A 15,056-nucleotide genomic window follows, 5' to 3' on the forward strand; every position below is an offset into this window, starting at 1 on the left:
TTACCCCTTTGCGCAGGCACTGTAGCAGGCATTGAGGGTATACCACAAGATAGTTCTAGTCCCTGTCCTGAGGGAACAATCACACTAGCAGAGGACACAGCCTTTAGACAAGTGATCACCGCACTGAAAGGAGAACCAGCTAGTTGCTGTCAGCTTGCCTTTAAAAGAAAACTTTCTTTATTATTATAATTGCATACATGGTAATAGCAAGAAGGTGGTATAATGAACTACCCTTGTACCTATACCCAGCTTCAATAATATCACCCCAAGGCCAATCTGTTTCATCTGTTTCCTTACCCATTCCTTCCCACTCCTTCCCAGAGTATTTTGAAGCAAATCCCAGATCTCATGTCATGTCATTTGTAAATAAACTTGTCTCTTTACGAATGGCTCTCAAGAGAGATAACCATAATATCTTTTACTTTTCTTTGTATTTTCACAACATACTTAGCCCTATAGCACAGTAGACAGGAAGAAAAGTCAGGGAAAATAACATTTTAGTTCTCATTTCAGAGTAAGCATAAAGATATACTTCATAACCAATTAAAGAATCTTAATTATTGGGATTGAGATACTTCTTTATGTTTTTATCATCCTCTTCTTTATTTTTTTTTTTTAAAGATTTTTTATTTATTTATTCAACAGAGATAGAGACAGCCAGTGAGAGAGGGAACACAAGCAGGGGGAGTGGGAGAGGAAGAAGCAGGCTCATAGCAGAGGAGCCTGATGTGGGGCTCGATCCCATAACGCCGGGATCACGCCCTGAGCCAAAGGCAGACGCTTAACTGCTGTGCCACCCAGGCGCCCCTCATCCTCTTCTTTAAAATCAAACTAAGAAAATAGATTTTTTAAAAGGGTAAGGGTGGGGTACCTGGGTGACTCATTTGGTTGAGCATCTGACTCTTGGTTTCAGCTCAGGTCATGATCTCATGGGTTGTGGGATCGAGTCCCATAGGGGGGCTCCACGCTCAGCGGGAAGTCTTGAGATTCTCTTCCTCTGCGCCTGCTTCCACTTACACGTGCTTGTGCTCTCTCTCAAATAAATAAATAAATAAATAAATAAATAAATAAATCTTTAAAAAAAATAAAAGGGTACAGGTCAGAGTTTTTTGAATGTTTAATATGTATGGTATAGATTTCAACTACAGCCCAAAGTATTTACTTGTAGGACAGCATGTTTAAATCTGTTTTATCAAAATAAGAGACTATATTAATGTGTGATGTTCATCACACAAAAGAAAGTAAATATTTGCTGACTTAAACTATCCCAAAGGGAAAAAGCACTCTCTTTTTTGGTAGTATTTGATGTAACAGTTTATGTATTTATTCGGCAAACATTTATTGAGTGGCAAATTAATGCCAGGCACTGTGCCAGGAGTGAAAACACAAAGGTAAATAAATCATAGTCTCTATCCTTTACCCGTAGAGAGCCCACAGCCTTGTAGTGAGACTACCACATAGATTGTTTCGGGTCAGTGCAGTAAATGCCGTGGCAAAAGAGATTACAGGATAGAAAGAAGATGGGGCTCCTAACCTAACCTAGTAAATATGTTAACAGGCACTAATTGAGTTTGGAGTGCATTTGACAAAATTATTTTAATAGAGTGGAGAAAGTGCTCTAGGCTTGGACCCTGTTATTGTCCAATCTTTTACCAGCTATGTGATCTTAAAGCACTAACTTCTTCTAGGAAGTGCAGTTTCTTACACCTGTAAAATGATGAAGATATTACATGGATGTAATGAAAATATTACAGTACTATAAAAGCATTTTGGAACCCATAAGGCCCTACCTATAGGGATATATGATGATATTAATAATATAGGCCAGAATTAAATTATACTTCGAGAAATGATGTAGAATTAAAATAATGATTGCTTGATTGGGACTCTGTCTTAATAACTGTAAGGAAACTGTGAGATTAATTCATGATTTTTGTCTTTAATCTCCCAATCTCATTAGAGTGAGATAATACATATAATTATGTTTTCCCCCCCTAGACTGACATCTACAGACACCCTTCCTAAAAGCAAATTTCTTGCACTGGGATCCAAATTTCGATACAGTGGCCGGACTCAGGCACAGACCAGACAAGCTAGTGCTCTGATTGACAGGCCTGCCCCACACTTCGAGCGTACAGCAAGCAAACGGGCATCCCGGAGCCTGGATGGAGGTTTGTATTGAATATTAATGATTTCTTGTGATCCTAACTCATTAAGGGAGAGATCAAAAAGTTCAGTTGTCTATACGGGAGCCAAATTAAAGAATCTCAGTGGTAAATGAAATGGATCTTACTAATTGTCTGTTTCAGTGGAATCATCTTAAGAAAAGTAGAACCGAGGTTCTGAGAGAGTAGTAACTAGATCAAGGTTCTGCTGCTTAGTAGTAGTGGGTGGACACCACTAGCATCAGAATTCAAATGCAGAATCTGTACCACAGTGTGAAAACCTCACGTCGTATACTGAACTAAAACCTGCTCTTTAATGTTTTTGAATAGTTGTTTTTTTCAAGTAGGAAAGAGGAAAGGGTCTGGCTCACTAGAGCATTCATTTAAGAAGTTTGCCCTGTGACAATTAGAAAAAGCAAGCAGTGGTGTTATTGGAGTCTCTAAATTTTGTTTAAATAAAATTGGGAGGAAATAGATAATTTTCATGATTGTGTATACCAACAGAAGATATTCCTGAATTTTTCGTAGTCTCAAAGACTTGAGAGTATTCCTGAAATGAAATAAGAAACCATACTCAGTTCTTTATGCCACTTAAAAAAAAAAAAAGGTGGCTAATAAATAAAATTACAGAAGGCAGTAACCAAAATAGAGTATTGTTGATTGTATTTATTAGGGAGTCACCAGGGCCCAGCTTTATGCTGTCAACTGTAAGAGGAAGCTGCATGTTACAGAACTTAAAGGTTTGGGTTCTACCCTCAGATAGACATGGTTCCAAGCTCAACCCCTTCATTTATGATCTGTCTTCTTGGGCAGGTTACTTAATCTCTGTGCCTTGGTTTTCTCATTTATAAAATGGGCGTGGTGATAATACAATAATAGCTCAGAGAGTTTTCGTGAGGAATAAATCAGATGATGTATATATGGTGCTTAGCACAATGGCTGACACTTAATAAGTGACCCCAAAATATTAGCTATCAGTAAGATATTGTTAATATTCTAGCCACAGCATTATTATTTTGTTTGGTATCATCCAGAATTATGCTGCCATGTTTTGGTTTGTTGCATTATGGGAGCATGTATCAGAGACACCTTGCTCAGTTTAAGAGGAATCTAGAACGAGTCAGCCACACTTGGATTACCCAAGGAGTAGAACTTTTGTGCTTTCATATTGCAAGTCATGCTTCTGTCTTTCTGATGTTTCTCTACTGTCCTGAGTTTGAAGGGGCTGCTTTAATAGTGAGGACAAAGCAGATTATAGGCTTTGTCTTTTTCAATCATAATGAAGATGCTAGGAATTTGGCTCAAAGGTTAAATAACTTTTCTTAAGATATGATAGCTGTTGAGTGGATTGGAGTACAGGTTGGTTTAACTCCAAAACCCATGTTCTTTCAGATACTTTCTCACTTATTCCTTTGTTCAACAACTTACTTTACCTTTCCTACGTGTCAAGTATTGTTTTAGTCACTGGAGATAGAGATGTGAATATACAAACATGGTCTCTGCCATCAAAGGGCTTACATTCTATGGGTAAACAGATACAAAGCTAAACAGTTTCAGACAGTGATAAGTACTATGAAGAAAATAAAACAGAGTGATTGGTAAAGAGTGTTGGGGAGACTGGGGAACTGTTTGAGATTGAGTGGTCTATATCTAAATTTAGAAGGTCCCTCTGAGGATGTTTGGACTGAGACCTGAATTATGAGAAGGAGTTAGCCATCCCAACATCTGGGGAAGAGCATTCTCAAAGGGGGAGTAGCAAGTATGGTGATTTGGAGGTAGGAATGAGCTTGGCATGGGTCTCGATCAGTGCCGTCCCCTCGAACTTTGTGTTCTGACGGAAATCTGTTTGATGATGTCCAGTTTGGTAGGCTGTGGCCACATGTGGCCAATTATGAACTTGAAACATGACTATGTAACTAAGAAACTGAATTTTAATTCAATTTAAATTTAAATAGCCATATGTGGCTGGTAGCTCCCCTGTTGGGCAGCACAGGTCTAGATCTTAGTGAATGAGGAGAAAGGAGTAAGAAAACATTTTTAAAAATAAGTGAGGTCGGAGAAGTGGGAGAGGCCAGATTCTATATGGCCTGCAAGGCCTTATAAAGAGTTTAGATTTTATTTTGGTTGCAGTGGAAAGCTGTTAGAGGGAGTGATATGATCTGATTTCCATTTTAAAAAGACCACCCCGACTTCTGGGTGAATGCTCCACTGAACGCGCCACTGAAGGAGCAAAGCAGAAGCATGGTGAAGTCTGTTGCAGGATCTGGGTGAGAGGTGATGACAAGTGGGACTTGAGTATTAGATGAAGACAGGGAAGAGTGGTCAGAAATACATTTTGGAGGTAGGTCTGACAGAATTACTGTTAAGTTAAGTGTTGGAGATGGTAAGGAAAAGAAATTAGAAGTTTATTCCTAGCCTTGATCATTTAGCACGATGGGAAAGTCTGAGAGAGAAGCACCGTTGGGGATATAGAAAATCAAGACTTACGTTTCGGACAAGGTAAATTTTAGATGGGGTCACTCAATCCTCATGTCTGCCATATTTATATAACACCACCAGCCATCTCCTTCCTTGTCAAGTGTCCTACTTTCAGTTTACCTTGGGTTTGAGGAACTTTTGTTTTTATCGTCAATTTTCAGTGAGAAACTGAGGTTGGAAAGTTTAACCAACGTGTTCAATATCTCACAGATAGTAAGTTGCAAAGCTAGACCTTTGTCTGATACCATATCCTGTGGCTTTTTCCACTATATAGAAATTCTTCATTATTTAGATACTATGCCTGTTGTGTCCTTTCTTTCTAATAGCAAAAATAACCAAAGATTCAAATGTTAATGAGCTTTGGTATCTTAAATTAGAAAGCTTTACTTACAGAGAGATTTATATTACTTTTAAAAATCATATCCCGACTGACTCTATTTTTCTAGCTGTAGAAATGTCACAATTCAAGACATTAAAAAATCTTGATGTCTCTATTGACTAGTATTAGCTAGTTCTTATTAAATTGTACTCTATCTCCAAAAATTTGTCTTCAAAATGCTGTGGTAATGGTTGAGATTCCAAAACTAAAACATGTAAGACAATTCTAAGGGAAGATAGTCAGTTTTGGTGGCTTTACTGTTAGTATCAGAGTTTGGGGACCTCGAAAAAATTTTTGGAAATCATTTAGTCAGCCACCTAATTTTATAGAAGTGAAACCTAAAGCCTTAAAAAGTTTGTCCAAAGTTAACATAGTCTGTCAGTTCAAACTTAGGATAGAATCCTGTACGTTTTTTGGTACCTAGATCAATCACTTTTTACCTTCATATATTCCAGGATGCCTTCTTCCTATCTTTACATTCTGAGAATTTTTTTTAAGATGTATGATCTTTACTGGTCTTGATAATTACCATAATTCTTGCTACACTGTAAGTGCTTAATAAATAAATGTTGAAAATAAGATTGTTTTTCCTGTCAGCTGAATGTGAGCAGGATTTTATGTTCCATTTTATATTGGGTGTTTTAAGTGCATTAGAATATCCTATTACAACTGTTGTCCCTCTCTTTAATTTCTTCTGCCTGGGAGAAAAGTACTTTTTTGTTGTTTAATTTTTCAAACCCTCATTCAAATCCTGATGACTAATGAGTACCTTTTCATAGTTTGTAGGTCATTTGCATGTCATCATTTCTGAAGTGCCTGTTCCAAACTTTTGCTCATATTTTTATTGTGTGTGTCTGTCTTATTAGTTTGTAGGAGTTCTTTTATTAAAAAACATTTTTAAAATTTAAATTCAGTTAATTAACATATAATGTATTATTGGTTTCAGAGGTACGGGTCAGTGATTCATCAGTCTTATATAATATGCAGTGCTGTAAGAATTCTTTATACTTGTCTCACTCCCAATCTCAGGGAGAAACCATCAGTATTTCATAGCTAAGTATGATGTTTATTCTAGGTTTTGTTAGCTACCTTTTATCAGTTAAGGAAGTTTTCTTTTATTCCTAGTTTCCTAAGTTTTTATCATAAATGAATGGTGACTTTTATCAAGTGCTTTTTAATTCATTGATTGATATATAGTTGGCCTTTGAATAATATGGTTTTGAACTGCCCGGGTACACTTATAGGCAGATTATTTTTGATAAATACAACATAATACTATCAGTGTACTTTCTTTTCCTTACGATTATCTTAACATTTTTCTTTTTTCTAGTTTACTTTATTGTAAGAATATAGTATATAATATATGTAACATACAAAATATGTGTTAGTCAATGGTTTGTGTTTTCGGTAAGGCTTCCAGCCAACAATAGGCTATTAGGAGTTAAGTTTTTGGGGAGTCAGAAGTTATATACAGATTTTCAACTGTGCAAGAGTTGGCACCCCTCTCCCCAGTGCTGTTCAAGGGTCAGCTATAATAATATGACTTTTTTCTCTTTTTATATTATGTGGTGGATTACGTTGATTGACTTTCAGTCGTTAAACCAACTTTGCATTCTTGGAGTAAACACAATTTGATTATAATGTTTTTCTTACGTATTATTTTATAATTTTTTGCCAACTATTTTCATAAGAGAGATAGGCCTGTCATTTTCCTTTCTTGTAATGTTGTCAGGTTTTAGTATCAAGTGTTTGGTGATCTCATAAAATAAACTGAGAAGGATTCCCTCTTTTTCTGTTCTCTGGAAGAGTTTGTAAGATTGGTGTTGTGTGGAAGAATTCACTGATAAAGCCGTCTGGTCCTAGGGATCTCGTTGTGTGGGAGTTCCTTACTTTCAGATTCGATGTCTTTATTAGATAAAGGACTGTTAAGATGTTCTAGTTCTTGTTTCAGTTTTGGTAATTGTATTTTTCTAGGAAATGTCTATTCCATCTAAATTTTTTAAAAAGATTTAATTATTTTAGAGAGAGAGAGCGGGGGGAGGGGTAGAGGGAGAGGGAGAGAGAGTCCCAAGCAGATTCCATGCCGACCTCAGAGCTGATGCTGGGCTTGATCTCCTGACCCAAGTCAAAACCAAGAGTTGGATGCTTAACCGACTGCACCACCAATGTGCCCCTCCATCTAAATTTTTAAATTTATTCACATAACGTTGGGTATCTTTTTAATATCTCTAAGAACTTAGCAGTGTCCCCTTTCTTGTTCCTGATATTGTGCTTCTTTTTTTCTTGAATAGTCTTGCTACAAATCTATTAATTTTATTAATCTCTTCAAAGAACCAACTTTTGGGGTTCTTTTCATATTATGTATATTTTAATTTATGCCAGCTAATATCTTCATTATTTTCTTTCTACTTTTATTGAACTATTGTTTTTCATTTCTTGAAATGGATACCCATTGCTGTTCATTATTTCTTTTTTTATAATAATTTTTTATTATGTTATGTTAGTCACCATGCAGTACATCCTTAGTTTGATGTAGTGTTCCATGATTCATTATTTGTCCATTATTTCTTACAACCTAATCTTAGAATTTAAGTGACTTGACTAGGGTCACATAGCAACAAAACTAGAAAAGAGTCTAGGACTGTTCTCCTAGACCCATGTTTTTTACTCTTCACCATGATGGCTTTTTTTTTTTTCTAGAAGAGGAAGAATAAAAAATACTGATATTCATTGAGCACTTAGTATGTTCAGGCACTGTTCTAAATATTTTACATGTGGTACTATCTTTTAAGCCTCTGAATTACATATAAACTGAATAGGACACTTTTTTTTTTTTTTTAGTTTTAGTTAGACATTCATTTCCAAATATCTTCTTTTTCTCTATGTGCTGTCTTTTCAGTATAAGAATTAGAAACAGGTCTTTGGAAACTGTTTCCCCCTCCTTTTCCTAGATCCTTCTCTATTCATCTTGAGAGAGAGACTTTTCCCTTGTTAGGCCCTCCTCTTTGGGGGGAAAATATATATATATATAAAATATAGGCCGCTAAGCTAGAGATGGTATATTAGGGAAACTTTTGCAAGAAGAGTCTTATAAAGGCCTTCACTTTACACTCCCTTTTCTGTTCTCTCTGGTGCTCAGAGCATCTGCTTCACCAGCTGAGAAGCTAAAACGGGTTCAGGTTCCAGTTTATATGTTAGAGTGGTAAGTCACAAAGATAGCTAATAACTATGACAAAGATTTTTCAGCTTATATTTTTGTTGCACTTTTTGCTTTTCAAACCAGTTCCTTATATTCCTGTTTAGGACCAACAACCCAATGAACAAGAAGCATTTAAGAATTCTTGGTTTAATCATGAGGAAACTGGGGCACAAAAAAAGTTATGTAACTTGTTAGGGTCACATAACAAGACAGTTCATCCACTTGGTGAAGAGCGGTTACCGTGATTCTTGCCAGGGGGATATACCCATGTCATCTTCAGAGCTTTAAAACAAAACAAGTGCCCAAGCTTCACTTTTAGATACCTCATCTGTCTGGGCTTTTTTGTTGTTGTTGTTGCTTTTCCAAGATCTGCAGCTGATTTGTGTGGGCCCTCTAAAAATGGAACCACTGATCCGCTGTGTACCTATTGTGCCCATACCAAACGAGCAGAGATTGTGCTAGTAAGTAACAGGGCTAGACCTAAAATTTAAGTCTCCTTTTACTCATTATGATGGTTTTGGGTTTTATTCTTCACTGCTCTAAGATATAACTGTGTCAAAGTTTCTGTTGTTTTTAGACAAGAGCAATATAATACTGGAATTAATGGGCCCATAAGATTATCACAACACTCTTCTTTGCTGGACATTCAGAATTGGGAAATAATTGAATTTTTAAAGTTAAGCATTCTCTATATATGCACCTAAATCTTGTGATAGCTATCAAATAAATTCATAAAACTGAAGAGCCAAAACATCTTAAAAAGCAACCACTACCCCCAATAAATACACTGAAAAGCATTGAATTATACAATCTAAATGGGTGAATTATATCTCAGTAAAGATGTTTAAAAAAAGCAACACCACCATGATTCTCTGTTGTGAACCATACTTTGTAGTTTTCTTATTGAGAAAAGAAATTTGCTTCTCTCCAGGGTTCCAGGTGAAACCTTTCACTTGAATTGCATATCAGTGTGTGCATAATTAATTTTTTCCCAGCATACTGTTGAAATGATATTAACCCATAACATAAAAAAATACAAGGACTTAGAGGTACGATATTAAAAGTTACGAATATTTCCGGTTTATAAAAGTATTTCTATATCCATTGAGTATGCCTTCCTATAGAGTTAATATCCTCTACATTTTACAAATGGTGAAACTTTATGCCTCTGTTTCTAACTGCCAGTTTCCACACTTATACCTACTTTTCCACAGACAGTACAGATTGCCAGGGCTAGGAATACTGAAGACAAAAATCATTTGGCTCTGCAGTATTAGTATTGGATTAAAACCAAATGCAAGTGGCAAAATAACACATGGTGAAAGCATGGGCTATGTTTCTATGATGCCAGGCAGAGTTGAATTAATTCTTTGAGAGGAGGTGTGAATACACATGTATAATGATAGTTTAACACAACTGTGAGCAAAATATTTTGTCACATTCCCCTGTGTTGTTAGATTTGGCCTGCCATCTGCCATTCTTGCATTGAGTAGCTTAGAGCACCCAGGAGTAGCAAGAACTTGCAAAAGGCCACAGAATTTTCATTGGAAGATAGACGATTCCTGTGTTTCTCCTGTTTTTCCTGTGTATCCTTTGAGGAATGATTTCTTTCACTGGAGATCATTACTGGGTAACAAGCATTTTTTTCTTGGAGTTGTATGTACAAAGTAGTTGTGAATTCCATTTTTTTTGTGTTCTAATTCGTGGAATTCCTTTGTTTTAGCTAATATTTGCTACTCATAAATCTAAATTTATCAAGATAAATTCAGGGCGCCTTGGTGGCTCATTCAGTTAAGCGTCAGACTCTTGATTTCGGCTCAGGTCATAATCTCAGGGTTGTGAGATGGAGCCTTGCTTTGGGCTGGGCTGGCGCCTGCTTAAGATTCTCTGCAGAGTCTTCTTAAAATTCTCTCTTTCTCCCTCTCCCTCTGCCCCTCCCCCACTTGGGCACATTATCTCTGTGTCTCTCAAAAAAAACCAACCAAACAAACAAAACCCAAAATCTTTTTTAAAAAGATAAATTCAGTATCTTCAGTTTCAGAAGGCAGGAAAGCATACAGTAAAAGTTGTAAGGATTCCCATACAAAATAATTAAAATTTAAACATCTCAGTACGTGAAAGGATAATGATTGATCTGTTATCAGAAATATTAAATCACATGGAGGGTCGCATGGGTGGTTCGGTCGGTTAAGCATCCAACTAGATCTCATCTCAGGTCTTGATCTCAGGGTCGTGAGTTCAAGCCCCGAGTTGGGCTACATGCTGGGCGTGGAGCCTACTTAAAAAATAAATAAATAAATCATGTGGAGACACAGTGCATTCCTAGACATTGCCAGGTAAGTGAGGTTACTACAAAGTATATATATATGGTGTTTTTTAGTTCCTGAAAGAGTGAAGGTAAAAATCACGAAAAGAATATGAGTAGTTGTTTTTGAAGTAAGCGATCTGAAACTTAGCTGCCTAATAGTCCAAACCAAAACAACTATTAACTCTGAAAAGATCAAGCTTTTGTCATAAGTCTATTTTGCATATTGTCCCTAAAACAATCTATATACAGCCTTTTCCCTAAGTCAAGATTTTTTAATCTCAGCAGCCTTGGCCAGTACCCTCTCCTACCTCTCTCCCCAGTTGTGGCAATCAAAAATGTCTCCAGACGTTCCCATATTCTCTGAGGGACAAAATCACTCGTGGTTGAGAACCACTGCCCTAGATATATTAGAGAAGAGGGACTGTAATACGAATGGATAAGATTCTGAGAGAGGGCAGGACAGAACCCAAAGGATTTTCTTTTCTTTTTTTTTTTAAGGGCTAAAGGCCAAAGGTTTTGAATTCGTGTTATTTTAATCAAATGACGTATTAAAAGGGAAAGTATCTGGTTCAAAGATTTGCCCTTAAGCATCAAAAAGTGTGCGTATCTTACAAGATCAACTTATCAAGTTATTTTGTAATTGTTCCAAGCAGGCTTCCTAAAAGAAATCAGACTTGATCCTTTTTTTCCCAGAACATATTTTTTAGGTTCCTAAAAACCACCTATGTAGAAATGGATCTGTATTTCAGTATGGCTTCATGAAAGAAGTCAGACTTAATTAACCTCTCTTTTTTTTCTCCACAGACTACGTGGCAGGTTCTTGAAACTAACAGAGTACAAGGTTAAACAGTCTTGCTCACTTTTTAATAAAAAGATTTTTAATTTCTTATTTTGAGCCCCTCCACCCCCTTATGGAACATGATAGTACAGTTTAGCTTTTCTGTTTTAGCTTTTTTAATGCTATTAGTTTCCTGGCAGAGCACTAATGATTTATTCTTTGCCTTCTGTGTGATAGCCCTCTGGACACTGTGTCCTGGATTCACAATTATTTTACCTGGTGACTCTGAAGTAGTATAGTGACTCTTGCCTTCACTTATTCTTTCCTTTTCCCTTTCTCACATAGCGGCGGCTGTTGATGCAGACCGAAGTCCTCGGCCCACCTCTGCACCAGCCATTGCTCAGAGTGAGGACACAGAGGTTTCTAAAGCACAGAAGGAAACCGTGAAGGTTGAAGAGCAAAAGGAAGAAGTGCCACCTGAGCAAGCTGAGCCAGAGCCCACAGAAGCATGGAAGGTAAGTCCAAATATCTGGCCTGGTCACTTTCTGGTTGTTTGGTTTTTTTAAAAATTTTTTATTTACATTCATTTAGCCCTTTCTGATTTAGACGTGTTAACGTCTTAGCCAGGAAGGTTTTCAAAGCATTGAGTCTTGTCGAATTCTAACAATATTATTTCTTCTTTACTCTTTCTAAAAGAAAGTATTCTATGTGAACCTATAAAGATATTTTCATAGAATTATGTCATGAAGACTAAACCATCCAAGAAGTTTTCAGGTGACCTACCTACACTGTTACCTAACTTATATCTTAAAAAAAAAAAAAAAAAAAGAGCCGGTAAAGCACATCAACACTGTGATCATCTGCTTTTGAAAATGATTTTTACTCATCCAGAAGGAATCTCCACATTCCTTTTTAAGAGTAAGCTCTGCTAATAGAATTAAAATATAATTTGATTTCCTGAGATGAGTAAACATGCAACATACCCAGAGAATATCCCGGTTAGTGTTACATAAAGCACATCCATGTGGTTGTTCAAATCAAATTGTTTACAAAAAGGTGAAGATGCTTGTGTAGGAGCGATTATGCCACTGGATTGCTTATAGTTCTGAGTTTATTGTACCCACAGTCCACTGGTCTTGTCAAAAAATCACCAATTAGCAGATTTCCCAGGACTAACAGTAGCTGGACTGAACTTTTATGTGTTGATAAGCTTTTTAAGCACATTTAAGTAGTGATGGGGTTGAGATGTTCACATTTACTGACATAAGTACAAGGATCACTGTTGGCAACAGGAATTAATAGAGGCAGTTTTTAAAAGAAAAATTACATATGTCTGTTAAATTTAAAACCAAAAAAAATTTTTTAAACCATGTAAGACCTTAGTAAGTGCTCTCATCTTGGCAGATGGATTAATCCTGTTCTGTTGGACCCAGTTCAGTATCCAGTTTATCTGTAGAGCAGTGGCCAATTTGGCTTTGTTTTGACTGTATTTAAAAAAAAAAAAACCCAAAACTATTCAACACGACATGCTGTTTTTACTGTCCTTTGAGACCATCTTGAGTCCAAAGAGAAAAAAAAAAATGAGCAAATGGTGGATATTTGCATTTTTTTTTTTTTTTTACCTAGCCAGATGTATATGACATTGGCCATAACGTTCAGTATCAACAGTGCCTGTTTAAGGTTAGACTACCCCAGTTTTTTTTTAAAGATTTTATTTATTTATTCGACAGAGATAGACACAGCCAGCGAGAGAGGGAACACAAGCAGGGGGAGTGGGAGAGGAAGAAGCAGGCTCATAGCAGAGGAGCCTGATGTGGGGCTCGATGCCACAATGCCGGGATCACGCCCTGAGCCGAAGGCAGATGCTTAACCGCTGTGCCACCCAGGCGCCCCATAGACTACCCCAGTTTTTAATGTTAGGATATCTCATCTGGCACTTTTGACTATTCCTCCATTTGTTGTACTAACTGGAAAGTGTTGGATAACTGGAATTGGCAAAGGAATCTTTTTGAGAGGCTAACATTCCTTTAGTGTCCTGCTAACATACTTGTTCTTTTTTTTTTTTTTTTTTTAAGATTTTATGTATTTATTTGAGAGAGAGAGTACAAGCAGGGGGAACGGCAGACAGAGGGAGAAGCAGACTCCTCACTGAGCAGGGAGCCCAACGTGGGGCTCAATCCCAGGACCATGGGATCATGACCTGAGTTGAAGGCAGCTGCTTAACTGACTGAGCCACCCAGGCACCCCCATGCTTGTTCTTTAGCCTGTAAGTCAGACACAGGTATCTTCAAGAATAGATTGCTCTTGGGACCTTGACAGAGGGGAGAGATCACTTCCTGGTATATGCTTCCCATTTAAGTGCCAGTAGGTGGTTTTCTTGCTGATTAATTCTGTGTACGTATATGTTTTGAGATACTTGTGTAGAGATCAGACCAAAAACCACCTCTGATAACCTTCTATTACTGTACTAGTAGTGACAGAATTAAGGGTGACTCTGAGTTGATTTTATTTATGGCAATAGAAAATAATTGTGGAATTTACCTGAAGCCATAATTATTATATAAAGCAATAGTAGTAACAAAATAACCTTGTAACACTATATAAATTTCATCACCTAACACGAATTTGGTGCCAGATAGAGGGTAGCTCTTTGCATCTTGAGTCATTTGACAAGACCGATTTTGTAGAATGGTACCTTGCCCCTATGTACACCTTTATCTCATTTAATATTCTCTGAAGGGGCGTGACTGACTACCTTTGCCACTTGGCCTCCACTCTTAGACTGAAGTAGAGGCTCTCAGTTTCTTGCTGTTAGAAAAAAGCAAAAGGTCGTTATTCACTGGAACAAGTAATTTAAGCTTTACAAAATAATTTAAAACTACCATTTGCTAAACATTCACAACTCTGTGGATGTATTATCTCCACTTTATCAATAAAAGACTTAAACTCAGAGAGGTGAAATAACTTGCTAATGACCACACAGCAGATATAATGGGATTCATAGTAGAAATGACCCAAATTGTCAGTTATCCTGGTAGTTAAAAGTACCGTAGCTGAATGTGCTTATGATTTGACAGTATCACAAAGTTTGGTGTTATGTTCTCTACCTTCTGTCCTAGGGAAAATAGCACAGTGCAATATACTCCAAGGTAATGCTGCCAAGTGTGATTAAAAAGAATGTGTCAAAACCACAGATTGGTGAGGTTCTACGAAGAAGTTAATGATACAAAATGATTGATTTGATCCTAATAAAACGTTTTATAATTTTGAAATACCTACAGCTTTAGGCATTGCTCACTCTAGAATGCTTCCTCTTAATTGTCTGGGTTTCTTAAATTTATACTTACGCCATTTTGGGTGTATAAAATGACTATTACTAAAGGAATTTCAAAGCTAGGTAGGAGGCCTTAGTTATTCTCTTCCTACTATTAAGGATGAATCTTGTTCATCCACCAAACACATGGGCTCCAGCTCCCTGGAGAGATTACAGAGTGCTGAATATTGCCGCTGAGCCCTATGTATGCTTATTTATAAATCAGCCTTGGAAGTAATTGCATGCATCAGTAACAATTTGGATTGAGTTTATTTTGATGTTTTGTTGTCTAATAAACTCAAGGATGGAACTGCCTCCTTAAATATATTGATCAACTAACCATTTTTTTTTTGTATTTACCTGCCTTGTGTCATATGTGGTTTATTATATGTGTGCTTTACTTGTAAAGATTTTCTTTTTGTTTTTTGTCACATAT

At 36.8% G+C, this 15,056-nt stretch overlaps 1 protein-coding gene across 11 annotated transcripts in view; it reads left to right on the forward strand.

Moving 5' to 3' along the window:
• The window catches only part of EPB41 (erythrocyte membrane protein band 4.1), a 183,843-nt gene that overhangs the window by 122,835 nt on the left and 45,952 nt on the right, over positions 1 to 15,056 (forward strand). For all 11 annotated transcript variants that reach the window (XM_034647927.1, XM_034647940.1, XM_034647942.1 and 8 more), the window contains 2 exons: positions 1,999 to 2,171; positions 11,653 to 11,822. In XM_034647927.1, the coding sequence (XP_034503818.1) occupies positions 1,999 to 2,171; positions 11,653 to 11,822 (343 nt within the window). The remainder of the gene's footprint in view (positions 1 to 1,998; positions 2,172 to 11,652; positions 11,823 to 15,056) is intronic.

Source organism: Ailuropoda melanoleuca, chromosome 2 (assembly GCF_002007445.2).
Source record: "Ailuropoda melanoleuca isolate Jingjing chromosome 2, ASM200744v2, whole genome shotgun sequence".
Classification (NCBI taxonomy): Eukaryota; Metazoa; Chordata; class Mammalia; order Carnivora; family Ursidae; genus Ailuropoda; species Ailuropoda melanoleuca.